This window comes from Trichoderma virens (assembly GCF_000170995.1).
Source record: "Trichoderma virens Gv29-8 chromosome Unknown TRIVIscaffold_6, whole genome shotgun sequence".
NCBI lineage: Eukaryota > Fungi > Ascomycota > Sordariomycetes > Hypocreales > Hypocreaceae > Trichoderma > Trichoderma virens.
Window position 1 is genome coordinate 2,448,519 of NW_014013743.1, and position 23,962 is coordinate 2,472,480.

General features: G+C 50.2%; 10 protein-coding genes across 10 annotated transcripts; 8 read left to right on the forward strand and 2 right to left on the reverse strand.

Moving 5' to 3' along the window:
• Positions 1 to 439: 439 nt before the first annotated feature.
• Positions 440 to 1,576, forward strand: TRIVIDRAFT_201114 (uncharacterized protein; the record flags this gene model as incomplete). Its single annotated transcript, XM_014101571.1, has 6 exons — positions 440 to 461; positions 527 to 629; positions 687 to 939; positions 1,020 to 1,148; positions 1,209 to 1,360; positions 1,543 to 1,576. The coding sequence occupies 6 exons, from the start codon at positions 440 to 442 to the stop codon at positions 1,574 to 1,576; spliced, it is 693 nt and encodes a 230-aa protein (XP_013957046.1).
• Positions 1,577 to 2,562: 986 nt separating this feature from the next.
• TRIVIDRAFT_222101 (uncharacterized protein) lies at positions 2,563 to 2,928 on the reverse strand (the record flags this gene model as incomplete). The annotated part of the gene is made up of 1 exon (XM_014101572.1): positions 2,563 to 2,928. The coding sequence occupies one exon, from the start codon at positions 2,926 to 2,928 to the stop codon at positions 2,563 to 2,565; it is 366 nt and encodes a 121-aa protein (XP_013957047.1).
• A 1,036-nt stretch (positions 2,929 to 3,964) lies between these two features.
• Positions 3,965 to 4,827, forward strand: TRIVIDRAFT_28291 (uncharacterized protein; the record flags this gene model as incomplete). Its single annotated transcript, XM_014101573.1, has 3 exons — positions 3,965 to 4,103; positions 4,161 to 4,489; positions 4,597 to 4,827. The coding sequence occupies 3 exons, from the start codon at positions 3,965 to 3,967 to the stop codon at positions 4,825 to 4,827; spliced, it is 699 nt and encodes a 232-aa protein (XP_013957048.1).
• A 295-nt stretch (positions 4,828 to 5,122) lies between these two features.
• On the reverse strand, positions 5,123 to 7,777 carry TRIVIDRAFT_81624 (uncharacterized protein; the record flags this gene model as incomplete). Its single annotated transcript, XM_014101574.1, has 3 exons — positions 5,123 to 6,092; positions 6,161 to 7,655; positions 7,730 to 7,777. 3 exons carry the CDS (start codon positions 7,775 to 7,777, stop codon positions 5,314 to 5,316), a joined length of 2,322 nt encoding a protein of 773 aa, XP_013957049.1.
• An 857-nt stretch (positions 7,778 to 8,634) lies between these two features.
• TRIVIDRAFT_71130 (uncharacterized protein) lies at positions 8,635 to 10,858 on the forward strand (the record flags this gene model as incomplete). The annotated part of the gene is made up of 5 exons (XM_014101575.1): positions 8,635 to 9,038; positions 9,093 to 9,281; positions 9,347 to 9,386; positions 9,447 to 9,542; positions 9,623 to 10,858. The coding sequence occupies 4 exons, from the start codon at positions 9,155 to 9,157 to the stop codon at positions 10,398 to 10,400; spliced, it is 1,041 nt and encodes a 346-aa protein (XP_013957050.1).
• A 310-nt stretch (positions 10,859 to 11,168) lies between these two features.
• On the forward strand, positions 11,169 to 13,749 carry TRIVIDRAFT_71127 (uncharacterized protein; the record flags this gene model as incomplete). The annotated part of the gene is made up of 12 exons (XM_014101576.1): positions 11,169 to 11,625; positions 11,686 to 11,917; positions 11,985 to 12,066; positions 12,144 to 12,210; positions 12,290 to 12,316; positions 12,373 to 12,566; positions 12,633 to 12,755; positions 12,815 to 12,864; positions 12,928 to 13,009; positions 13,070 to 13,087; positions 13,145 to 13,214; positions 13,282 to 13,749. 12 exons carry the CDS (start codon positions 11,233 to 11,235, stop codon positions 13,483 to 13,485), a joined length of 1,542 nt encoding a protein of 513 aa, XP_013957051.1.
• Positions 13,750 to 14,356: 607 nt separating this feature from the next.
• TRIVIDRAFT_28659 (uncharacterized protein) lies at positions 14,357 to 15,483 on the forward strand (the record flags this gene model as incomplete). The annotated part of the gene is made up of 6 exons (XM_014101577.1): positions 14,357 to 14,398; positions 14,465 to 14,485; positions 14,559 to 14,803; positions 14,861 to 14,903; positions 14,958 to 15,228; positions 15,296 to 15,483. The coding sequence occupies 6 exons, from the start codon at positions 14,357 to 14,359 to the stop codon at positions 15,481 to 15,483; spliced, it is 810 nt and encodes a 269-aa protein (XP_013957052.1).
• Positions 15,484 to 16,245: 762 nt separating this feature from the next.
• Positions 16,246 to 17,282, forward strand: TRIVIDRAFT_222107 (uncharacterized protein; the record flags this gene model as incomplete). The annotated part of the gene is made up of 3 exons (XM_014101578.1): positions 16,246 to 16,687; positions 16,741 to 17,057; positions 17,124 to 17,282. The coding sequence occupies 3 exons, from the start codon at positions 16,246 to 16,248 to the stop codon at positions 17,280 to 17,282; spliced, it is 918 nt and encodes a 305-aa protein (XP_013957053.1).
• A 487-nt stretch (positions 17,283 to 17,769) lies between these two features.
• Positions 17,770 to 18,411, forward strand: TRIVIDRAFT_222108 (uncharacterized protein; the record flags this gene model as incomplete). The annotated part of the gene is made up of 1 exon (XM_014101579.1): positions 17,770 to 18,411. The coding sequence occupies one exon, from the start codon at positions 17,770 to 17,772 to the stop codon at positions 18,409 to 18,411; it is 642 nt and encodes a 213-aa protein (XP_013957054.1).
• Positions 18,412 to 20,495: 2,084 nt separating this feature from the next.
• Positions 20,496 to 23,941, forward strand: TRIVIDRAFT_209281 (uncharacterized protein; the record flags this gene model as incomplete). Its single annotated transcript, XM_014101580.1, has 1 exon — positions 20,496 to 23,941. The coding sequence occupies one exon, from the start codon at positions 20,496 to 20,498 to the stop codon at positions 23,781 to 23,783; it is 3,288 nt and encodes a 1,095-aa protein (XP_013957055.1).
• Positions 23,942 to 23,962: the final 21 nt, after the last annotated feature.

Consider the following 23,962-nt stretch of genomic DNA (forward strand, 5'->3'; position numbering starts at 1 on the left):
TCCCTCGATACATATTTTCCTCCCCCTCCTCTCCCACTTTCAACTTTCTTCCTCCACAAACACCTCAAACCCATTGCTCTGCCACGAGCAATGGGTTTGCCCTCTTCTTCTTCTTCTTCTTTTCCAGCCCTTTACTTCCCACCTCCCCCATACGACGTTCCCCCCCCCCCCCCCCCCCCAAAGAACGGGGGAGGTGGGAAATTCTTCTTCCTCGATTGTTTTTCTGCTTCCAGCCCCTTCTTCCCACCTCCCCCATAAGACGTTTCCCCCCCACTTCTTGGGGAGGTGGGAGAACGACACCATCTCGAGCAACAAAACCGAGATGTCTTCTAGATGCTTCTCGATTCCATCCCAAGTACGTACATCCTTGATTTACCATTTCTTGCCTACAAAACCAACACCTGACCATCTCGAGCAACAAAACCGAGACGTCTTCTAGATGCTTCTCGATTTCATCTCAAGTACGTACATCCTTGATCGGCCGTTTTTTTTTTTTTTGTGGTGCTGGCATCTCACACGGGAACAGATCCACACCACAACTACGATCTCTCAATTCAAGCTGCTGGTGGCCTATGTACCATTGCCTACAAAACCGAGACGTCTTCTAGACGCTTCTCGTGCCATCTCAAGTACGTACTTCCTTGACTTACTTTTCTTTGCGGTGCTGGCATCTCACACGGGAACAGATCCAAACCACAACTACGAGCTCTCAATTCAAGTTGCTGGTGGCCTATGCACCATTGCCCACAAGACCAACAGCTGCCCTCAGCCTACTGGCTACTGAAGTCTTCGCGAACTCCTCAAGAGGAGCGATTTCTACAGTTTGATCACAATCAAGCCTCTCAATCTCGATTTACTCTCGAGGAGAGCAAGGATCAATTCCGGGGCTCGGCAATGCAGCCTGGTTGCGAATATCGGTGCTTCCCTCCTGCTCCAGAAGTAAGTTCTATCAGCACCTGATCATTACACTTGAACTGACAAATTGATCAGACAGATACCTCAATGAACCATTTGAACAGAAAAACCACTCGTCCGCGTCGATTCACGACAATGTACAAGCACGACACAAGTTTGCGCATACTTCGAAAGAAGTCCCTGCATGCCCAACCAGGCGCTTGATGCCAAGATGGTCCAGAGATTGCAGCATTGTGAGTATTCGCCCCCAAGATCTTGAAGTTTGACCCTGAAGCTAATGGATTTTTCCATAGTTCTTCTTCCAACCTTCTTCTTTTCTGCTCTCTCTTTGGCCAGCCGTCACAACTTGTTTTCGGCCAACCATCTCAACCACCAACGGCATTTGGACAACCAGTGCCAATGGTTTCTACACTCCCTCGATCAACACAACCAACTTAGGCCTTTGGTCAGTCGTCCTAGGTTGGGGGGGGGGGGGGGGAACAATTGCATTCAGCGATGCGCGATGCGCTGATCCACCTTCCCTGGATCCAGTAGTGTTATTCCGGTGAAGGTGAAGGGTAGGCGAACAGCTGTTGATTCAGATTGGAAGTGGGAGTGGTAGGACTGGAGGGGCAAATAATTTTGCAGGCGATGGAAGGATGGGAATCAAAAGTCAAACTAGAATGGCGATGCAATACACAAACAACAACCTTTCATTTCGCTTTGGGATGCCAAAGTATTTGCTGACAATTGCGTCGTTACAGCCATTAAACGTGGAGTCGTTCGTTGAAATATCTTGTCCATATTGGCTTTCGATACCGTGCTTATTTCCATGTCAATCTTCTTCCGATCTCTGGTCGTCCCCAACGGTCACGTAAGCCATCAGGCACCCAGCTGACAACATGGAAGGTACATGCCAAGTATGTGACCTCTCGTCTAATTGTGCTGCGGAGCTGGAAGCTGTCCTAAACTGACAACATTCTGGCAGCCGAAGCAGCTCCAAATTTCAAACTCTACACTCTACCAACCCAGCCCGACAGAACTGACAGAGCCGAGAAAATCTCGCCGCAGAAGCTAGAAGTCGTCATGGAATCCCAAGCAAGTATTACTTCATCTACGACAGGCCTCTGGTCTCCACTTCCGCCTCGCAAATGTCAGCTATACTAACAGCTGGTTTGCGGATACAAGCCCGCTAGCAAATCGCATATCGGCCGATCGAACGTTGCTCTTGGATGCGAGGGACTACTCCGATAACAGCTAGGGGTGTCAGACGCTTGACTCCGGCATCAGAGTTCTCGTCACAATTGCCAGGATGAGCCTGAAGAGAGGAGCGTGTCTCCGGATATCTCGCTTCCAAGCCTAGCGGCGGCAAACAAATCGAACGACCGCCCGATCAATGTTGCGATGCGGTCGTCAACGAGGTCCGAGGCCGTGGAAGAGCAGAATAAATCGCCATGGCATGGTTCCATCACATCACTCTGATTGTGCATATGCGCCGAGCTGGCACCAACAGTCACATAGCACTCCCTAGTCCCATCCCAAGCACCTCCAGGCGTCGTGCTATTTCCCGCAGCGAAATATCGATCCACGGATGCAGACAGCTTGTCGAGTCCGTCCATCTTGCAGCTTGCCATTGGTTCATCTCCAACGAGGGCCCTGCATCACAATCTACAGCTCTGCATCTTGCGACTCTGGAAGAGCTCCATCCAGATGCGATTGGCCGGGAGCGTCTCCGCAGGCACCGCACGCGAGACCAGGGTCGTGGGCGCTTAATTCCTCGGTGGGCCAACCAAGAACGATTCTCACATCAGCATTGTGACGCCTCCGAGGCGCCACACGCCGCTCATTGGCCTGCCGGCAACGCTGGATTCCAGTCCGTCTTGGCTTGCCGAAGAAGAACGAGGAGAAGTTGTCGTTTGCGAGTACCTGTGCGCCGTGGCCCACGATCTGGGAGTACTCCCGCAATACCCGTGCTACCAAGCTGGTGCGGTCTAAGCTCCGCATTACAAATATTTCTCCCCGTAGCCTCGCCATTGTTGACTTTGTTGGCTCCAGATAAGCATGGCGTTGCTGGATTAATCCAACGACACGAGAAAAGGTGAAGCAAAATCAAATCTTTGCCCGCTTCTCATGCTAGCAAATCTGCTAACGAGACGCTACCCCAAGCATTGTCCTCTCGCCGGCCCAAGATGCTGCTCGTAAAATCAGCTGTCACCCGCCTCTGTGGAACGGCCAATGGGAGCCGTGAATCGGAGGTATTCGCACGCAAGGGTCGGCATCTTCGAGGCCCAGGGCCAGGTTCCCTGATTGGGCCAGCCCGCGCCAAAATGTGCGCGAATCACAGCGGGGAACAAGAGACAGGACGCCGTCTGTCCACTCACAATTCTTCGCCTTCTGCTTCTCCCTAGCCTAGCTTGACCCGTCTCGGGTGGCGTCTGTCCTTGTCGAGGGAAGTTGGGCGGCTGCAATGGCGCCTTTTGTCGCTCTCGTGCGGTTGTGTGTGCCAGAGCGGGCCTTGATTCTCTTTTGGCCCCCAGAGGCCGTTCTTAAGACCTCCTGGTTGCGCACGCCTCTCCTCTCCATCTTTTTCTTCTATCCGCCTGTTCCTCGACTCCCGTCGACGACAAATCTATTGTCTCAAAGAGAACTCGATTGAGGCTCTGCCTATCTGGCTGGATAAGAGCGCCGAGATTTGTGGCTTTTGAGGCTGCCAAATATCAAAGAGAGAAAAACAAAGGCTGGGCCTTTGGAGTCGCCCCACACAGGAAAAGAGGAGGGTAACCCTGCGACCAAGAAAATCAATCAGGACGAACGACATCAGAAGCGACATACTCGCCAATCTACGATTTGATCATCTATATATACGTTATATGTATATTTGAAAGCGCCGAATTTATCAATCTCGATATAGACGCCCGAGAGCTTTGAAAGAAAGCACCACAAAGAGACCTAACGTTCTACTTCGAGACGCCACGATTTTGCCATTCGCCAAGCCAGTGGATCATCACATACACACGCGAGAAAGTTACACACGCACATAAATACATACACACATATAAACGACTCCAATATGCGGCTATCACTACTCGTCACGCTCGCCCTGACGGCCCTCATCGAGGCCCATACCATCATGGTATACCCGGGATGGCGCGGCAACAACCTCATCACCAACGAGACGTTTCCCTATGGCATGCAGTGGATGTATCCATGTTAGTAACACCGGCATCATGCCAAACCAGACAAAGGACAAACTAACCATGAACCAGGCGGCGGCATAGGAACAACCAGAAACCGAACATACTGGCCAACCACCGGCGGCGCCGTCTCCTTCCAGCCAGGCTGGTTCCGCGGCCATCTCCAAGCTCAGCTACAGATCAACCTCGGATACGGCACTGATGGCCCTGACAACGGCCCGCCAAACATGTCCAACATCATGGTCAAGCCCTTTATGCTCCTCGGACCAACCAACAACCCTTATCCCGGAACTGTCTGCTTGCCCCAGGTTCCCCTGCCTGCTGGCGCAAACGTCTCCGCTGGCGACAAGGCGACGATTCAAGTCGTTGAATTGGCTCAACACGGCGCAGCTCTGTACTCTGTAAGCCTTTTTGCACAATCTATATACTCCAAGGAAGACACCACTTGGAGAGAAAAAAAAAAATCGATATAATGTATTCAAAGCTAACCGCGTATTTCAAAATACAGTGCGTCGACATCATCTTCGCCGAGCCCGGCGATCCCCGCATCCCCATCGTCAACGAGACAAACTGCTTCAACTCGACGCAATTTGGCTTCGCCCAGATCTACACCGTCACTACCCAGGAGCCCGTCCTCGACGTAATCTCCAGCACGACGTCCTCCGCCGAGAAACTGCATAAATACAGCTGGGCGGGGTGGCTTCCGCTCGTTGCTGGAGCGATATGGATGGCTCTGTGATGACAGAGGGGAGGGCTAGAGATGACCAGATGGTCTTTCTGCCTTTTCTTCTGATTTTTTTCTTCTTATTCTTTCTTTTTTTTTTGTGGTCCGCATAATTAACATATACCCCTGGATCTCACTCTGTCGACGAGAGTTGGTACCCTCTTCTCTTTTTCTTCCTCTCTCCTAGCGTGGGAACAGGACATGGCGTTGTTGGCGTTTTACGAAAACTGGGGGCGAGGCCATGTTTGCTTAAACCTTGTATATTTCATTACCGTTACTTTGACTGCTCGAGCTCGAAGATGGTGGTTCTTTATAAACGAATCGTGTATATATAGATATATATATCTATACCTTATATATATATAGAGCAATGTGATTTGATTTCACACTTGCCAAATCCTTGTATATTATGCTTATGCGCCGAGATGTCATCCCATCGTGCTTCATTTCTATTCATAATCTTTTTTCCCTTATCCCTCAATCGTTGTCTCTTCTCTAAGCTTATCGCGGAATTACCTTTAAGCACTCGTTCGCGACTCCCTTGATCCTCTCCTCCGAGCTCTTGTTCGCGGCTCCTTCTATCCATGCTGCGACTCCTAGGCTCTTGGCTTCATCCTTAGAAGTTGAAAGGATAGTGCCGAGCGCAACAAGTGCACGATAGAGAACCTCTGAATCGGTTTGCTCCTTAAGGATAGCGCCAAGCACAGTCACCAGGCGTCGTCGTTGTTCGGGAACTAGGAGTTTCTCCTTGTTGACAAGGACAGAATAGTTGACTGCCACTGTTGTCAGAGCAACCAATACATTGCGGTTGAATTTGCCAATTGGCTCTCCGCCCTTGATCCCCGTGACGCGTTCCAGGAACGAAATAGCCTTGTCTGCTTGAGAGCTGGCAAGACTTCGTCCGTCGGCAGAGCCAAATAGATTGGCAATGGTTCGAGCGCCCATCATAGCCGCGTTCTCATTGGGTGGAAAATCGTCGGGAATCGACGAAGCAACGGCTATATCGAGAAGGCTCTCGTTAAGAGGACCCTTAAATTGTGCAGCTATAGGGTATCTCGCCACACAGCGCAGCAAATCAAGGCCGGCCAGTCGATCAGAATAAGGCCACTCAGTGACAATCTTGAGGATTACGTTGAGAGTTGGGGTTGAGATGGCCTTTGAAGCATCTAGGGCTGCCTTTGATGCAAGCAGGGTACTCTCTTCTCCTGGATTAAGGGCCACGTCTTTTCGACCAGACGACACCATAGTTTTGTTAACATTGGAGATTTTGTTTAGGATGGCTAATAATAATTTGACGTTAGATAATCATATTGCAAAACAAACAATTATAAAATGTTAATTAACTCACCTTCATACTTTGCCGCAGAGATATTGAGGTATTCCTTCTGCGGTAGCACCTTTGCCGTCTGAGCCTGAGCTTCGTCTCCAGGTCGATATCGTGACTCGGTGCCGTATGGATCGGGCCCCGTAGAAGGCGCAGATTTTCCAAGGGTAGCACCCTTGGTGTTTTCAGTGATGAAGTTGGCCACGTTATCTAGATAGGATAGGGGCAGTTCGTTATCGTTGAGGAACTTGGTAGCTCGCTCGTAGGGGTTCTCAGAGAGGTTATAGGGGAGCTTGAGTGGTGGCTTTCCATCCTCGATGTCGACGTCAAAGACAAAGTCGTATGACTGTCCGTTGTACTCAACCTTCTTGCCCGTGCTGCCAACGGCATCCACCACCGTACCAACGTTGATCCATTGCTGCTGGGCCATGGACCATGTGTGTGCTGTGATGTTACCGTTGCTCTCCTTGATCATCTGAACTTGGCCCTCCTTGGTGCCTGCCTTGGACGTCAGGAACTCTGGGCCGGGCAGCTTTTCCTTGTTAATGCCACCAAGCTGTTGCTGCGGGATAGCCGAGGCTTGGACCGAGGCTTGGAATTCCTTGAGAGTCGCATCATCTGCAATAGCCTCTGATCGCCGGGTAAAGATGCGCGCAACGCCATCACTGGCTCCTGAAATGATATCTCCTGTTTCTGCATTGACAGCAACTGTCCACACAGATATCGCTGGATGTGTGATGGTCTGGATGCATTCGGTTCCCTTCCATACCCTGACGGTTCGATCTTCTCCAGAGCTGACCAATTCACCCGATGGCAAACTTGCCAGGCTATAGACGAAGCTTTCATGGCCATGGAGCTCGCCGACCTGCTGACCGTTCAACTTCCACAGCCGTAGAGTACCATCGTTGCTTGCACTAGCGATATCGGCACCGCTAGGGTGACCCTTGGGAACCTTGCACAGCGCTCGAACAACATCGGGCGTGTAGATGGTGGCTGCCGGCATGACATCGCCGCCTCTTGCCTGCTTCAGATCAAACACTCGGATGCTTTTGTCAGCGCATCCCGTCACCACTGTTGTCTCATCAAAGGCAACGACACTCCAGACAGCCATGCCCTCGTGGCCACTGAGCATGAGCTCAGTCTCCCACTTGCTCAGGTTCCACACACGGGCCTGGCCATCCCATCCTCCCGAGACAAGGTACGTCCCTTTGGGAGAAACATCGAGGGTGCACACGTTGTGCGCATGGCCAATAAGAAGGCGCTCGGCATTATCGGCTGCTGATAAGCTGGGCGACTTGACCTCAATGATTGTGTCTTTGCCTCCCGAGACAACGAGACCGTTCTGGTGATCTTGGTTTGGCGGAAAAAAGGCCACAGTGTTGACGTATTCGGAACCGCGGCTGACGAGGCTGCCCTCAAAGGCTGGGGGCGTGGTTTGTGTTCGTCGCCATATGCGGACGGTACAGTCTCTTGATGCCGAGAGGGCGAAGTCGGGAGAAGGGAAGCTAACGGCGCGCACCTGCAGCGGAAGAGGGAGTTAGTACAACAAGGATTCAAAGGTAGACTTGAAAATAGAGCCGAGGGATGTCGTACGTCGGCTTCGTGGCCAAGAAGCTGCGCTGAGAGCTTGAATTCGGCCATGGCAATGTCAAGCTCTGGATCGCGATGCCTCGGTGGTGGGGGTTGCGCCTCAATCTGGGGAAGAGGGGAGCGATGATGCGACTGATGGAAGCGAAGGAAGGACGAGCCAAAAGAGCGGCTGAATTGCTGTTGCGAGAAGACGGAGAAGATGGTATGGATCTGCTGGGTCTGCTTGAGATGAGAGCCAAAGAAAGCAGCTGAATTGCTTTGTCAGGCGTTTGGGCGTTTGTGATAGAGAGTGGATGACAATGGAAGCTTGAAGACAGGTAGAGGCAGCTGCAGTACGTACTCAGGCTGGTGACTGCACTGCGATCCCCACCGAGGATCAATGGCCTCAGCGGGTATTTTAGCGGGCAGCTCCAGTTGGCTTTAGGGGACTTGGGGGCGCTTTGGTAAGCATCATGTGTGGCTTGTGCGCTAGTAGGAGGGGGGCAGTAGTGTATCCAGGCACAGGGGCAACAGCGAACTACAGGTGTGTTTTTGACTGTACAGTGAGTCGCGGCTACTACTGATGGATATCTTCATCTACAATATTTTAGCCATCGTATATATAGCATAAGGATTCATTAAAAAATAGTGTATGTTATAATGAAGAAGACATAGTGTACCAATCTCACCGAGAGAGCCATTCCTCTACTTTGTTGGATCAAGAACAAAAACGCATGAATCGCCGTCATCGCAGCCACACCTCAGCGACCCCTCCTTTTGTGGCGGTGCTCCCATTCCACCAGCTTCACCTGAACCACAGCGCTCGCAATAGCGCTTCTCGCCTGCTAAGCCCAAAGCTCTACCTACTCTCTATGCGCTGCCCCGCTTCCCCAGCAGCGGACAGAAATCATCATCCAGATCGCCTTGCAACCCAATCTTGTGGCCCCGGAATCTCATCAGGGGCTGCGGTGATCGCCTCTCTCCTCTGCCTTGCTCCGTTACCCCCAAACCGGCGAGATCCAGCCGCTGACGCCCGCTGCAATCTCTGCGTTGGCCCTGTCTCGCCCGCTATCCGACCAACGGATCCTTCTGCGAGCTGCTTCGACTCCTTGCATTCCAGGTTTGAGACCGCCCTCGCCTCGATTGCCAACTGCGATTTTCCTCTCTGTCCTTGTCGGCCGATTTATACCCCGTGCGCTCGGCGAACCTTTTGATTCTCTCTCTCTCTCTTGATTTTCGACTACATCTTCTCTCACTCATTGCTGGGATTGTCGATTTTGCCTCGAGCTCGCTGCCCCCTAATCCAAATCCTTCTTCAAACTTGAAACACCTCGTACGGTCCTTTTTATTTTCCGACTACCTTGATTCTTCTGCTCACGACGCGAAGACTCCGATACTCTAATTCTTCACCTCTCCTTCAATTCACGCGATAATCCATCACCCGTCATCATGGCTGCCGAGGTGCCCCGACAATACGTCCCGCTGACGTGCCACGGTCACTCGCGACCAGTTCCTCACATTAGCTTTTCTCTTCTCGAGAAGGAAGAAACCTACTATATGATATCAGCTTGCAAAGGTATGCGTTTGTCCAAGCTCAACTTGGGGCAGTCACTTGACCAGGGCTAACCTCTCACTCTACAGATGGCAATCCCATGCTTCGTGATGGTGTGACGGGCGACTGGTAGATATTCCTTTTGTGTAACGTTGTCACAGACGGGCCCATGCTGATTTTGTGCGTCAGGATCGGCACTTTCATCGGACACAAGGGCGCTGTCTGGCAGGCTAGGCTGAGCCCCGATGCCTCCAACGCCGCGACCGCGTCTGCTGACTTTACTGCGTACGTGACATTTCTCTCCTGCGAGTGTGGAATATAGGGATAGGGAATTGCACGTGTCTAACATTGTTGATGTGTTGCAGCAAGATCTGGGACACCCACACCGGCGAGCTCCTGTACACGCTGCAGCACGACCACATCGTCCGCGCCGTTGCGTATCCGCCCGACAATTCGGATCTTGTAGCCACCGGCGGCATGGAGAAGAAACTTCGCGTCTTTGACCTGTCCGACGTCCCGGGTGCCCACAGTGGAAACCCAGTCACCATCCCTGCATCGGCCGGATTCGAGATTGCCGAGGGCGTGCACACGGGCTCCATCAAGTTCATCTGCTGGACTCAAGACCCAAACGTCATCGTCACGGCTTCCGACAAGACTATTCGCTGGCTCGATCTCCCCAGCCGAACTTGCATTCACCAGGAGGTGTTGGACGGCGAAATCCGCTCTTGCGAGATGGTGGCTCTGTCGCCTGAGTATAGCTCCATGACGGATATTGGTGGAGGAAAACCTATTCTCGCTGTTTCTGCCGGCAAGACAGCCTACTTTTGGGGAGGCGACCGGGCGATGGAAGAATTGAAGCGCATTATTCTTCCCTACACCATTGCCAGCGTGGCTCTCGATGTCAAGGGCCGCAAGCTGATTGTGGGAGAAGAGCCGGGAACGTGGGCCAAGGTGATTAGCTACGACGACGAGGTAGAGATGGATATTCACAAGGGTCACCACGGACCAATCTGGTCCATCGCTTTTTCGCCCGACGGCAAGCTTTACGCGACTGGCTCGGAAGACGGAACGATCAAGATGTGGAAGAACTGCGATGGGTTCTATGGCCTTTGGAGAGGCGGCACGGAGCGGTCTGCGGAGTAGAGAGACGCAGACCGCAGCTTCGCCTCATCCTCAGATGCGGCGCGGACCTCAAGCCGATGCTTCACGCCAAGCAGCAGGCAATCCGACGATTTGTTCTGCTCTGACCTGGTGGTGCCTCCAATCGAGAGCTCCCTTGCCAAGCTCAACCTTGTCGACGAGAGCAGCGGCAACATGCGACGGCGTGCAATTCTGTCGTCCAAGGGCTGAAGGCTGCTCCGGGATGCCACCATGAGATTGACGCGGCAAATGATAGGGACATGTCATGCCGCCGACATCACCAGTACCATGGACGACATGACTTTTGCATGTTTTTCCTATATTTATATGAAAAGCATGTGCCTAATTTTACACATAGTTAGACATAGAGCTCAGGTTTGAGCCGCCTAGTTAACCTTGTATGATGGTATCAAATCAATGGAATATGAAGGAGACTAGAGGGCCTCTTTGGTACTACCACGCTTCCCAATGATTCTGCTACCTAGGTATTGATTCACTCCAAGTTGTGATGCTGCAATTCCCGTTTTTGTACTTTAGTTAATGCTGCCTCCTGGCAGATGCGATTTAATTTATTATTTTCATCAGGTTTCAATTATTCCCTTTTTGTGGTGAGCAAAGTTGCTGTCGGCTTACCCTGTGATTATGTACCCATGTACCTCGTCCTCCGCAAATCGCCCTGCGGCCGGAAAAATATTGTTGCTACACTGTCCGCAATCTGCCCCTCCCCCTCCATTTGCCCAGCCAAAAGATTGAGTCACCTTTGAGAGGCCGATTTCGACAAAAGGCTGCGCCAAAGATCGTCACCAGTCTCAACGACGGCAAAAACCACAGCACCATGGCTCCCGTATCCGCTGATCCAGCTGGCGATCTCGCCCTGCAGGTGCTCCAGGCATTGGCCAGCGCCGACCAGATTCTCTCCACCGAGGCCTTCCCCAGCGTGCCCTTCGAGACCCTCAAGGCTGCTCTGGACCGCCTCTCTTCACGGTCCATGGTTGTCTACGAGCAGATTGAGAGACAGGAAGCGATTCTAGAGCCCGAAGCCGAGGAGATTGTCCAGCATGGAAGCCACGAGGCCCGCGTCTTTGAAGCCGTGCACAAGGCCCTTGGCGGTCTTTCGATTCAGGACCTGGAGACCGCAATCGGCGACAAGAATGTGACCAAGGTTGGCCAAGGAAAGGCTTTTAGGGAGAAATGGATCAAGAAGGACGATGGCAAGCTTGTCGCTCTGGTTAGTTTTGATTTTAATGGGAGATAGGGGAGCTGGCGACACGATCTAACCCTGCCATAGGTCGACTCTATTGAAGACGTTACGAGATCGCAGCTCCGCTTCATCCAGGAGACCAAGTCGCACGAGAGCAAAATCATTGCCGACCTGAAGAAGCGAAAGCTGGTCACCACCGCAAAGGTCATTTCCTTCAAGATTTCCAAGGGACCCAAGTTTGCGCTGGAGATTGTCAAGGAGGAGACTGATCTGACGGCCGACATGCTGGCGTCTGGATCGTGGAAGACGGCCAACTTCAGTGAGTGGCTCTGCTTAGACCTGGATTGCGGTTTGTTACGGAAATCGAATATTAATCTGTTCAATAGAGCCGTACAACTTCAAGGCCTTGGGCGGGCACCAGGTCTCTGGAGCTCTCCACCCTCTCAACAAGATGCGACACGAGTTCCGGTTAGTCGTCCAAACCTTTAACAGTGAAGGAATATTTGCTTGTGCACCGGAGCGCTGACGCCTTTGTTGCTCGACAGACAAATCTTCTTCGAGACTGGCTTCACAGAAATGCCTACCAACCAGTACATCGAGTCTGGTTTCTGGGTATGTATCTACGATCCTCGCCTTAAGAAATATACTGGTTACATCGAGCTTCCAAGTACTAATACAGTGAATTAAATAGAACTTTGATGCTCTTTTCGTCCCTCAAGTAAGTCGATGACGAACCATACCAGCGCTTTTCTTAGCACCACTAACGACAGATAGCAACACCCTGCCCGTGATTTGCAAGATACCTTCTACATCTCCGACCCCAAGACCGCTGGCCGACCTGGGCCCGTCTCCGCAGACGACAAACAGAACTACGACGAGTACTTTGAGAACGTAAAGCAGGTGCACGAGAACGGAAAGTATGGCTCAATCGGCTACCGATACCCGTGGGCAGAGGAGGAGTCATTAAAGTACGTGCTTCCTGGGATAAAAAATGTGGAATATATCGAATCGCAGGGTTCGCTAACGAGCTACAGACTTGTCCTCCGTACTCACACAACATCTGTTTCGGCTGCCATGCTGTACAAGTTGGCGGCGCAAAGGGGGCCAGACGGTCGTGTCCCCCCTGTTCGCTACTTCTCCATCGACCGCGTTTTCAGGTAATTATCTATCTATTCGTCTAATCGCATTTAATGGTAATAGCTCACAATATCTATAGAAACGAGGCCGTTGACGCGACACATCTGTGCGAGTTCCACCAGGTAGAAGGTACAGTCGATCCAACTCTAAAACTTGATCCTCGGTTATTTTCCTAAAGCTCACGCGGTTTAGGTGTTATTGCCGACTACGGATTGACTCTTGGTGGTCTGATGGAGTTCTTTGAGACTTTCTTCGCCAAGATGGGCCTGACAGAGTGAGTACATCCTTTGATCCTAATCAAAGCTACGATTCAATACTAATATGCGATTTATAGTCTCAAATTCAAGCCAGCGTAAGAAACGAACCATCGTTATAGACTATACCTAGGCACCACTAACATAGGAAACAGTTTCAACCCCTACACAGAGCCTAGTATGGAGCTTTTCAGCTACCACAAGGGCCTGAAGAAGCTCGTAGAGGTAAGAACAGCCTTATCCTAACCCCTTTCAAAGCTATCTGAGTGCTAATCAAGGAAATTACACACAGATTGGAAACAGTGGCATGTTCCGACCGGAAATGCTCGAGGCCATGGGACTGCCCAAGGACCTGAGAGTGTACGGATTCGGCCTCAGCTTGGAGAGACCGACCATGATCAAGTACGCCATTTCAAATATCCGTGAGCTGCTTGGTCACCAAGTAGACCTGAACTTTATCGAGAGGAATGCTGCCGTGCGACTGGACAAGGATTAGACGATGGAACATAGAGGAGCGAGATGAATGACATTCGAAGACGAAAAAAGAACCAGTGCTGGGCAGAGGGGAGGAGAAGGAAAATAAGAAAGACGGATTCGCAATGTCGACCGACATTCGATCAGACGGCAGCAACGATGTAACGACATGGTGGGCTGCATAATGCAGAGCCAAACCTCATCAATGCACTAGAATTTGAGTCACCAAGATATACAAAAAATATGATCAATCATGGTACTACTCAAAGTACCACTCTCAATCAGTAAAACTGCGCTGGCTATTTCCAATCCTCTTGTAATACTAACTCGAGGAAACACAGCTTATAGAGATGCCTATAGTCGTACTATGGGCTATTATTCATTCTCCGCGAAATAACTTGCCTACATCTGTGTCATCAAGCTGAACAGAGATGATGAATCCAAGACTTGCCTAACAAAATTGCCCATTTGGGAATGTGTAGGTGGGTCGATTTTCGCGATCATTGTGGCGCTGATGGGGGTCGATTGTCTGGATGACAGAGCCAGCGTCGGAGTTGCGGAGTTGAACCAGTTATTATCAAAATGCTCGGTATTATGTTGATTTATCTGCCATCGCTGTCGTGAACAAATTAGTAATGTAATTGAGCTGAGCTATGTGGAATGGAGCTGAGGAGGGACGCTTATGACGAAAACTGGTGGCTTCGCGATTCGCAGTGTTGCCAGCTTATAAATCGTCTCTCAGGAGATATGGCGATGTAAATTTCGAAATTGTATAAAGCTGTCATTTTCCTCATGAGACGAAATGCCCTTTTGTACTCACCAACAGAGATTTCGGAATCAATTCTTCCCTACTCCAAACTTTGCAACAAGCCGCCTACTATAAAACCAACAAAATGTCTTCTTGGGCCATCGTCGGAGCCACTCGTGGCATTGGAGTGAGTGATAGAACTTCGAGATCAATTTTCGTCTTCCTTCACGTGGCTAATAAATCGTTCGAATAGTTCGAATATGTTAAACAACTGGTGCGTTGCAGCTATCCTTTCTTGATCAGCACTACCACCACTCTCAGGATCCAAATGCTTACCCCTATGACAGTCCCTCGACCCAAAGAATACCGTGATTGCATTGATTCGAAGCCAGGCAACAGCCGGTCCGCTGAATGAGCTGGCCGCGACTCGCAAGAATATCCGCATCATTGAAACTGACCTCTCCAGCCTCACCAGTCTCAAAGAGACTGCAGACAGCATCAGCAAGGTCACAGCAGGCAAATTGGATGTGCTGATTTACAACGCATACTCTTCTGGAACCGACGAAGCTAGGCTTCTAACTCCTTCTGCCTTGTAAGTATTTTGCGGTTTTGTCCTCTTTGCTACTGGTCAGTGACTGATTGCGTCAAGCCAAGGAAAGGAAGACATCTTTAAGCGAGAAATCGACGAATCGGTAAGGCGTCCTGTGGAATGATAAATAATTCGCCAAGGCTCATCCTGTAAACAGTTGAATGTGAATCTATTCCAAGTTGTGCATACAGTCAATGCATTGCTTCCTCTGATCGAAAACGGCCAGCAAAAGAAGATAATCTACATTTCATCAGGAATCGGAGATATACCTACCACTCGTGCCATCGAAATGCCCAATTTTCTTGGGTACTCCGTCAGCAAGGCAGCTGGTAATATCCTCATGGCGAAATATGCAGTTGAACTCAAGGCTAAGGGCATTCTTACCCTCGCCCTCAGCCCTGGTTGGGTGGAAACAGATGCTGGTGAGTGTTTGCGATGTCTGGCAACCGAATTAATCCGATATATGCTGACAGTATTTTGCACCATTAGCTCGAGGCATTTCCAGTTCACCCGAAGCCTTCCAGTGGATGCTTGCCTCGTTCCAGAAAATGGACCCAAGAGTCAAGGGGATGATATCGACTGAGGAATCTGTCAAGTCCCAGCTGTCTGTTATTGACTCGCTTGATGAGAAGCTCACTGGTGCATTTATTTCCCATCGTGGCAATGATAAGGACTGGTTTTAGATCCGTTTTGGTCGCTTGTGGACATTTGCGCACTCTTTGCCAGTAGCAGCTGTGGAGAGACACGCTTGCCATGGATATCATATACTTAATTGAAAATAGTATAGTGAATACCATTATTATCGGAGAATGTCATTGTAGTTGATGCATGATACTCGTTGCCCATGTCGCGTGAATACATGTACCTTAATTCCGATCTAGATCCTTGTCGATCAGTACAAATGGTTAGGCGACCAAGAATGTCACCCACCCGTTTCATAGTCCCAGTAACTAGAGCAGATAAAGATACTGCTGCCGTCTGTTCAAATCCTGGGATGCCGTTGTTATTTGTTCGAGGTTCGGATAGTCGCCGTGCGTGTGTGAACTGTACAGTTTAGTTCAAACAGTGTACGCTCTCTCGATTCCAACGAACATTGGTCGGATCAGAGCTTGGATTCTGCTCATTGCTAGCCTCCGCCGCTGCAATTCTTTTTCGGAGTCAAACATTGATTCCCCAATGAAGAGACTCTCCGCCCGGATATTCTTCATGCCTAATCCCTGTCAATATCCACAGATTCTTTACCTCCACTTCGAAAACTTCCTGTTTTGGCATGTGTAGGTGGAGTACGGGCTTTGCGGCTGGTGTGTCGACTAAGAGGCCATTAGTCAGAATGCTAGGTAGAAACAACGTAGGATAACCACCAACTCTCACCATCAACAGCGTGCTACCGCGAATATCTTCTGAGAGCGATCTACAAGTTGTTGAGAAGATTGTTAGCAGAGAAAATGGAAGGGAGCATTTCTGTAAACGAGCCGCATCTCAAGATGCGAATCCGTCGCTGGAGACGCTACCAGCCAACGACAAACCGTGCCAAGAAAGATGGAGGTGGTGAGACGGCACCAGAGCCATCATCTGGACATCCAACCGCATCTCTTACCAAAAGAGTTGAAGTTGAATTCATCAATGCAACACATCCCCGAGATGCTACCTCATCGGCCGCTGTTTCTAGCATTCGATCTCATGCAGCTCGCGGCGTCCATGCTTCGCGTCGGGTATCGACCCTGCCGACATGTATGGATTCGAATGGAAGAGGAACGCGAGTGGATACTGGCGAAGTCTCTCAACTGGCTTTTACCTGGCCCGCTAGTCTCGGGCTTGCGGGATTCGAACCCTTATTCCAAGGGATAAGACCCATCACAAAGCTTGAGCACTATCTCTTGGACCACTGTAGGTGAATCTCGGAGAATAAGTTTGATCTTGCATACACTAACGCTTGGCAGATGTAAAATCTGTTATCCCAGAATCTCGGGAGTGGTGTGACCACCCTGAGGGAGACCTTGTGTTCTTCGAAAGCACGAGGCTGTATTGGTTCCCCTTTATCGTCTCGGAGACTGGCTTATTAGCCGGCGTCATGCTGTCTGCATGCCGGAATCTTGCACTACATGGGCGCCGGGGGCCATTTGATTGTGATTTCGCACAAGTGGCAACGAGGTATAAAGTCGAGTGTATCAGATCCGTAAACGCGGCTATTGCTGTGGAAAGATATTCTATTAGCACTGCGTCCATCGCGAAAGCGCTAATGCTGTGCACCGACGAAGTAAGTCTGTCTGGTGTTTGATAGGGAAACGTACTTGGACAGAGAGACTAATGCGAAGAGTTATAGGCCTTGTGTAGGAATGTGACCGCTTCGATACAGCATTACGAAGGCATGAGCCAAATGATACAGCTGAGGGGAGGTTTGCCAAACCTCGGCGTTGATGGATTCCTAGGCAAAGCTTTCAGAGGGTGCAATGTGTACGAGTACTTTGGGAAACTTCAATGAGTACCTACCTATCTAAGGTATATTTGGATGAGATGGAGCCGCTCCCAAGGCCTCTTTCTCGCAGAAGACCGCTGGAGACGACAGCAGGAGACTTCTTCGCGATGATGTCTATTTCGTCAGGCAGTGCCCGCACGAGCATGTTCAGCCTGGTCCTCGAGATTGAAACCTTGTCATCGAGATCTAGGGGCGGAGGAGAAGATGGAAATCTTAAATTGGGCTTATCTTTTTTTTTTGTTTTTGATTTTCCTCTCGCCAAATTATTTTTCTTATCTTGTTCTCTGTGGCTTAGGTTTGGCTGTTCCTGCCTTTTTTCTCGGTGCCACTTGCCTCGCAACCTTTGGCAGCTGCCTCCCCCCCCAAAATCAAAAGCTCCTCTTCACAACCCTAAGCGAACTTTCGAACTTTCACCCTTTCAACCTTTCATTCAACTCGCCCCTCACTCAAGTCGGCACCTCAAGCATCAAAGAGGCCATCTACGACTCTGAAGATGCCAAAAGCAAGAAAGCGCGGCCGCGGCTCAGGAGCCAAGACGAGGCCAGAGGGATTCGTTCCTCCACCAACTCGTCTTCCTCGCCTGCGTCCTGCGCCTCCTCCGGCTCCTGTGCGTCCTCCTACTCCTGTGCCTCCTCCGCCTCGCACACCACCAAACCAGATGATTCCGCCGTATCAGCCGTCTCCAACGCCTCTGCGATGCCCTGCATTAAGTCCGCCTTCTACTCCCCCCCGTCGTAGGCATGGACGTTCTTCAAGCCTGCCTTCTACCCCTGCTCCTGGTATATTCTCTCCTACTCCAAGTTCTCGACCACCGCGCCGTCCCAAGCGGGCTCGCACTGCGAAGCAGCCCGCTGATTTGCCGGCTCTTCCTACGCTTCCTCCTCTTGAGCCCCCAATGACTGAGTGGAAGCCGATGTACAAATGGGAGTTCAAATATGATGTTAATCAGTTGCCTTGGCACTGGCAGTGCTGCCGCTGTGGCATGCCGGGCATGTGTTTCGATACGAATCTACTGTGCCTTGACGTCAATTGCCAGCATCTGCACTGTCGCAAATGCAACTTTTTCTGGACCTACGAGGATGATGGCCCCTTCTTTGATGCCTATTTTGATTGGCTGCGGAAGAGGGATCACTAAGAAAATCAATCCCTACTGCGATACCACGAGGTATGTTTTATCTTGGTACATTTCATCCAACAGAGGTGGAAAACTGACTTTTGTCTGGAGAACGAGGTACGACAAGGCAGTGTTTTGGAGGCCAGGCTGTCATTTCATCCAACAGAGATGCAACACTAACTTTTGTCTGGAGAACGAGGTACGACAAGGCAGGCAGTTTTTAGGAGGCCAGGCTGTTGCGTTTTCCTGAGTGTAATTAGTTGTTGAGCAGTTATGGTAATGGTATTAGGGACTGTAGTCAATGGACACTTGATCTGGCACGCATTTAAGGAAGATACCTCGTGATGTCTAGTGCTGTTGTAACAATATCTAGTGCCGAGGGGCCCGAGGCTGTAAGCATTCTCCCTGCTTTCTGCCACTATCGCCGCTTTCTGCTACTATCTGCCATCATTACTACCCAGGCCGCTTTAGATTTGAGAACAAGGTGCTGAACAGTTGACTCCTTCATTTATTTTTGCTCTAGAAGTGCACGAAAACAACCCGCTCTACCATGCTTCCTCTTCATCCTTTCGCTCCATCCTTCCGCTGGTGGTTGGTGTTGACAATCCCTCAAGTTGTTTTCCATTTCCCTTTCGCTTTGGCTTTCGAGAACCCCCGTTCGGCGGGTGTCGTACCAGTAGAGAATAGACTCTTGATGCGAAACTTGATGCGAAACTTGATGCGAAGCTTTTAATCCAGTGCATGCTGACTACCAACTCCAGAAAGTTGTGAAAGGTTGTCAGAACCGGCCTCGGCGCCATACCTTGTTCCTCATCTCGTTCGTACTGGCGGCTGAAATCTGACGATGCTTGCATGGTGAGGAACGCTGCATATTGGCCAGGAAGATCGCAACTTTCCCACTAGTGACACTTGTATGTGATCGTATACATGAGCAAGAATAATATGCCTGACATAGAGACACAGAGTAGACACGAATGCGTTATTATCCGAAATGTTCGATTCATTGCGGCAATAATATTACCATCCCACGCGAACAATGCTGTAGTTGCATTCTTGCTACCAATGTACCACCAAGAGAAATAAAAAAAAAAATTCAACAAAATTATTTATATTTGACTTGTATTTTCGGGTATTAAAAGCACTGCATTTGTAATATATTCCGTGAGTTTATTGATACTTGCGTGATGTGTGATGCTGATTTTCAATACCAGGGTAGGCACACACCAACAGCGATAGTCGCTCAAAAATACACAATCAATCACGTCACAAAGGAATCTCTCAAATAACACCATTGAGGGGCAAATCCAATAGAAATCGCTTCATTTCTAATTTCACAGTCATATCCGTGGTTTAGGCTGTATCAAAGACCGTTTCACAGCCAACACATACATACAGGTACTCTCGATAGGCATCGCCAGGCAGCAGCGCCCGCGGCTCGCCCAAACCTCTGATTCGCCTGATGTTGCAGCCCTCTGGCTGCCTCAACGGAACAAAGATTCGCCTTTGCTGGGAGAATATCGGCATCGCTTGTAATTGGACCACGACTCCTCTCATCTCGACGCTGTGTGTCATTAGCATATCAACCTCTGAAACCCGGATTTTGGTGTAAGATGGTTGGCTGGTTTGGCAGAGGCAGTGGACCTTGTCTTCGTCAGTGTATGACTGTTGGGCGAGGGGAAAAAGTATATAAAGCATCGTTGTTCTCGTTGATTCTCGTCTTGATCTCTTCCATCATCATCTTCACCATCAGCTGTTCTTTGTCTTTTGCTTACTTCAGCGGTGACACGAGTCTGGAGGGTTTATCCTTCTCTTTTTATTTTACCCCGCCAGCTTCAAGCATCAGTTGGCCATCGCTAAACGTCATCCCATCATCACAGAACTTGAAGCACCTCATAATTCCCATCGTCTTTACTAAATTACAAGCCCAAAATATTCATCCAACTGCTTCTCATTTTCCATCTATCGTTGATTCTATCATCTATTATTGTTTTCCCAGGCCTACCTCTGATATCCGGGATCACACCCCTGTTGGTGTCGACTCTACTATCATTCTCGACCCCTCCATATATCCCCATCTGAAAGATTCTGTCCGCGTCATCATCACAATGTTTCAACACCCTCACAACCCCAACGCCATCCCCACTTGTGGAGTCTACATCTTCATCGACAACAATATCAAGTTCCTTCCCATCGTGTCACTTGATGTGCACACTTCTATCGTGGCCTCAACGTCGCGGACAGTCTTGACGCAGACGTTCGCTACCACGGGCCGCTCGCTCAAGAATGTGAAATATGTCTTCCCTCTCTATGATGGCGTCTCCGTGGTCGGGTTCCAATGCACCGTCGGATCACGCGTCATCAAGGGCGTTGTGAAGGAGCGCGAAGAAGCCAAGCAAGAATACAAGGATGCAGTTGCAAGCGGCAAGATGGCTGGTTTGCTCGAGCAGTCTTTGGAGGCGTCTGACGTCTTCACCACCTCGCTCGGCAACATCCCCAGCCGGGCTGAGAGCGTCAAGGTTGAAATCACATATCTAGGAGAGCTGAAGCATGATGCTCAAGTGGATGGATTACGCTTCACCATCCCCACTAGGGTGGCTCCACGATATGGACAACATTGCATCACTGGTAGCGATACTTTCCAAGGTGGAAAGCATATCAACGTCACGGTTGATGCTGACGTGTCCAGTGGCTCAGCTATAAAGAGCATCCAGTCGCCGTCCCATCCAATCTCTGTCAATATAGGCACTCTTTCCACCGACACCTCCGCTTCACCGTCTCTACAGAGAGCTCACGCCACTCTGTCGCAAGGATCAGCAGAGCTTGAAAAGGATTTCATCATCCAGATTGTCGCCACCGGCCTCGGAGACCCCATCGCTGTCCTAGAGACACACCCTACCATCCCAAACCAACGGGCTTTGATGGCGACGCTCGTCCCCAGGTTTAACTTGCCCATGGAAATGACAGAGGTCGTTTTTCTCTGCGACAGAAGCGGAAGTATGGGGAATGGGCAGAAGATTCCCAACATTGTTGAAGCACTAAAGATTTTCCTTAAATCTTTACCTGTGGGAGTCAAGTTCAACATTTGCAGCTTTGGATCACGATATTCATTCCTGTGGGAACGGTCCATGTCATATGGGGAAGAGACATTGGAAACTGCCATACGCCATGTCAGTGAGTTTGCGGCAAACTTTGGCGGTACTGAAATGTACGAGCCAATGCAAGAGGCATTCAAGCGGCGCTACAAAGACTTGAACCTCGAAGTGTTTTTGCTCACTGATGGAGAGATCTGGAGTCAAGAACAGCTGTTTCAGCTCATCAATAAGGAAGTCTCTGAAAGCAAAGGTGCAATCCGAGTCTTTACTCTTGGCGTGGGAAGAGATGTCAGCCATGCCTTAGTTGAAGGTGTCGCCCGCGCAGGCAATGGATTTGCCCAGACAGTAGGAGAGAACGAAAAGATGGACAAGATGTTGGTCCGAATGCTGAAGGGGGCTCTGACTCCCCATATTACGGATTACTCCCTTGAAATCAAGTATGAGGGCAATGACGGTCCATCTAATGAGGGAGACGATGACTTTGAGGTTATCGAAAAGGTTATGGACGCGATGACGCTAGATATTCATCCCTCTGGACAAGTAGAAGAAAACCGCCCTGAAACAACTCAACAACCTATTTCTCTATTTGACCAGAGCGTCCAAGATATGGAGTTGGAGATGCCCACGGCCTCCAATTCGGTCAAAGCAAAACTTCCACCTGTGGCTGTTCCTCGATATCTTCAAGCCCCGTTCCAAATCCCACCTCTTTTCCCGTTCAACCGCACCAGTGTCTACGTCTTGCTCTCCGATTCGACACCAAATCGTCAACCCAAGAGTGTCATACTTAGAGGAACCTCTGTACAAGGCCCACTCTCACTGGAGATACCGATCGCAACTCTTACTGAGAGAGGTACTACTATTCATCAATTAGCAGCACGAAAGGCGACTAGAGAGCTCGAAGACGGCCGTGGTTGGATATTCCACGTCAAGAATCAAGATGGGAAGCTCTTGCAGCAACAATTTGACGGCCAATTCAGCGACATGGTGAAGAGAGAGGCAGTGCGCCTGGGAACGCAATATCAAGTTAGCAGCAAATGGTGCTCGTTTGTTGCCATCCAAGATGCTGATAAAAATGCCAACACGAGAGAAGCGCATGCAGAGAATCGCGAAGATGACGATGAGGAGGACGACGTTGAAGAGATCTCGATTGACGAAGTAGAAGTTCCGGCAGCAGCTGATGTTTCTATTTCTACTAGGTTGCGTCGTTTTGCTTCTGGGATGCCTGCTCCTGGGATGGCGGGTGGTGGCTCTGGGATGGAGCGCGCTGCCTTCTTTGGAAGGGCGCCACGCCTCCAACTCGCATCGCATGCTGCTAGGATGTCGGTGCCAGATTCTGGTTTTACGAGGAACCGTGACGTTGCAGTACCGGAAACTCTTTCAGCGACCAAACGCAAAAAGGTTGCCGCCCATCAGGTTCAGCAGATGGCTCAGCAGCAGCAAATGGCTCAGCAGCAGATGGTTCAGCAGCAGCAGCAGCAGCAGCAGCAGCATCAGGGTCAGGCGATGTTTTTTGGTTCCGCTCCTATGCTACAGGCCCAACAGAGTGCTCAACGGAACCAAATCCGTGCTCAACGGAACCAACTCCGTGCCAGTCAGCCTGTGTTTAATAGCTCTTCTGGCGGACCGTTTGGTGGTTCCACTAGCAACAGCAACACTGGAGGTGGTTTGTTTGGCAGCTCTTCTCCTGCTGCTGTGCAATTTGGTAATTCCACGAACACGTCTGGAGCTGCGTTTGGTAACTCTTCTCCTGCTGGTGGTTTGTTTGGCAGTTCGTCCAGCACCCCTTCTGGAGGTGGTTTGTTTGGTAGCTCTTCTCCTGCTTCTACCACAACCCCTGCTGCTGGTGGTTTGTTTGGTAGTTCGTCCAGCACCTCGTCCGGAGGTGCTTTGTTTGGCCGTCCCGCAGTTCCTTCTTCCACTGGTGCTGTATTTTCTTCTATGGATACTACTCCGGCAACCGGCAAGAGCCCCATTGACAGAAGCAGCAATGATGTGTTGCCAATTCTATCCGGTTTGCAATCTTTCGCTGGAAACTGGCAGTGGAGCCCAAGTCTCGAAAGCGTTCTGGGCATCACATTGCAGACTTCACAGGCGCAGATTCAGCTCCCTAGTCAATATACCAGGCACATGGATGTGCTGGCAACGCTTTGCGCCGTGGTGTTCCTGAAGAAGAAACTGGCAGCTGAAAAGGATTCGTGGGAACTGATTGTGCAGAAGGCGGAGGATTGGCTGAAAGTTCAGACTGGAGACGACGTGGTAATATTGGAGAAGGATGTTGAGGACAAACTATTTCCCAACTGAAGACAATTTACGAATTTACGAATTAAGAGGCTGGTCAGAGAGCGTCCAAGATTGACTGTTATTTGTTATGGGAAGGGAATGCGTGATACAAGAAGTAGAAGATACGATCAGTTTCAAGATAAGGAGATTGCTATTTCAAATTGACACTTTATGCTGCGTAATAAGCTTACGATATTGGT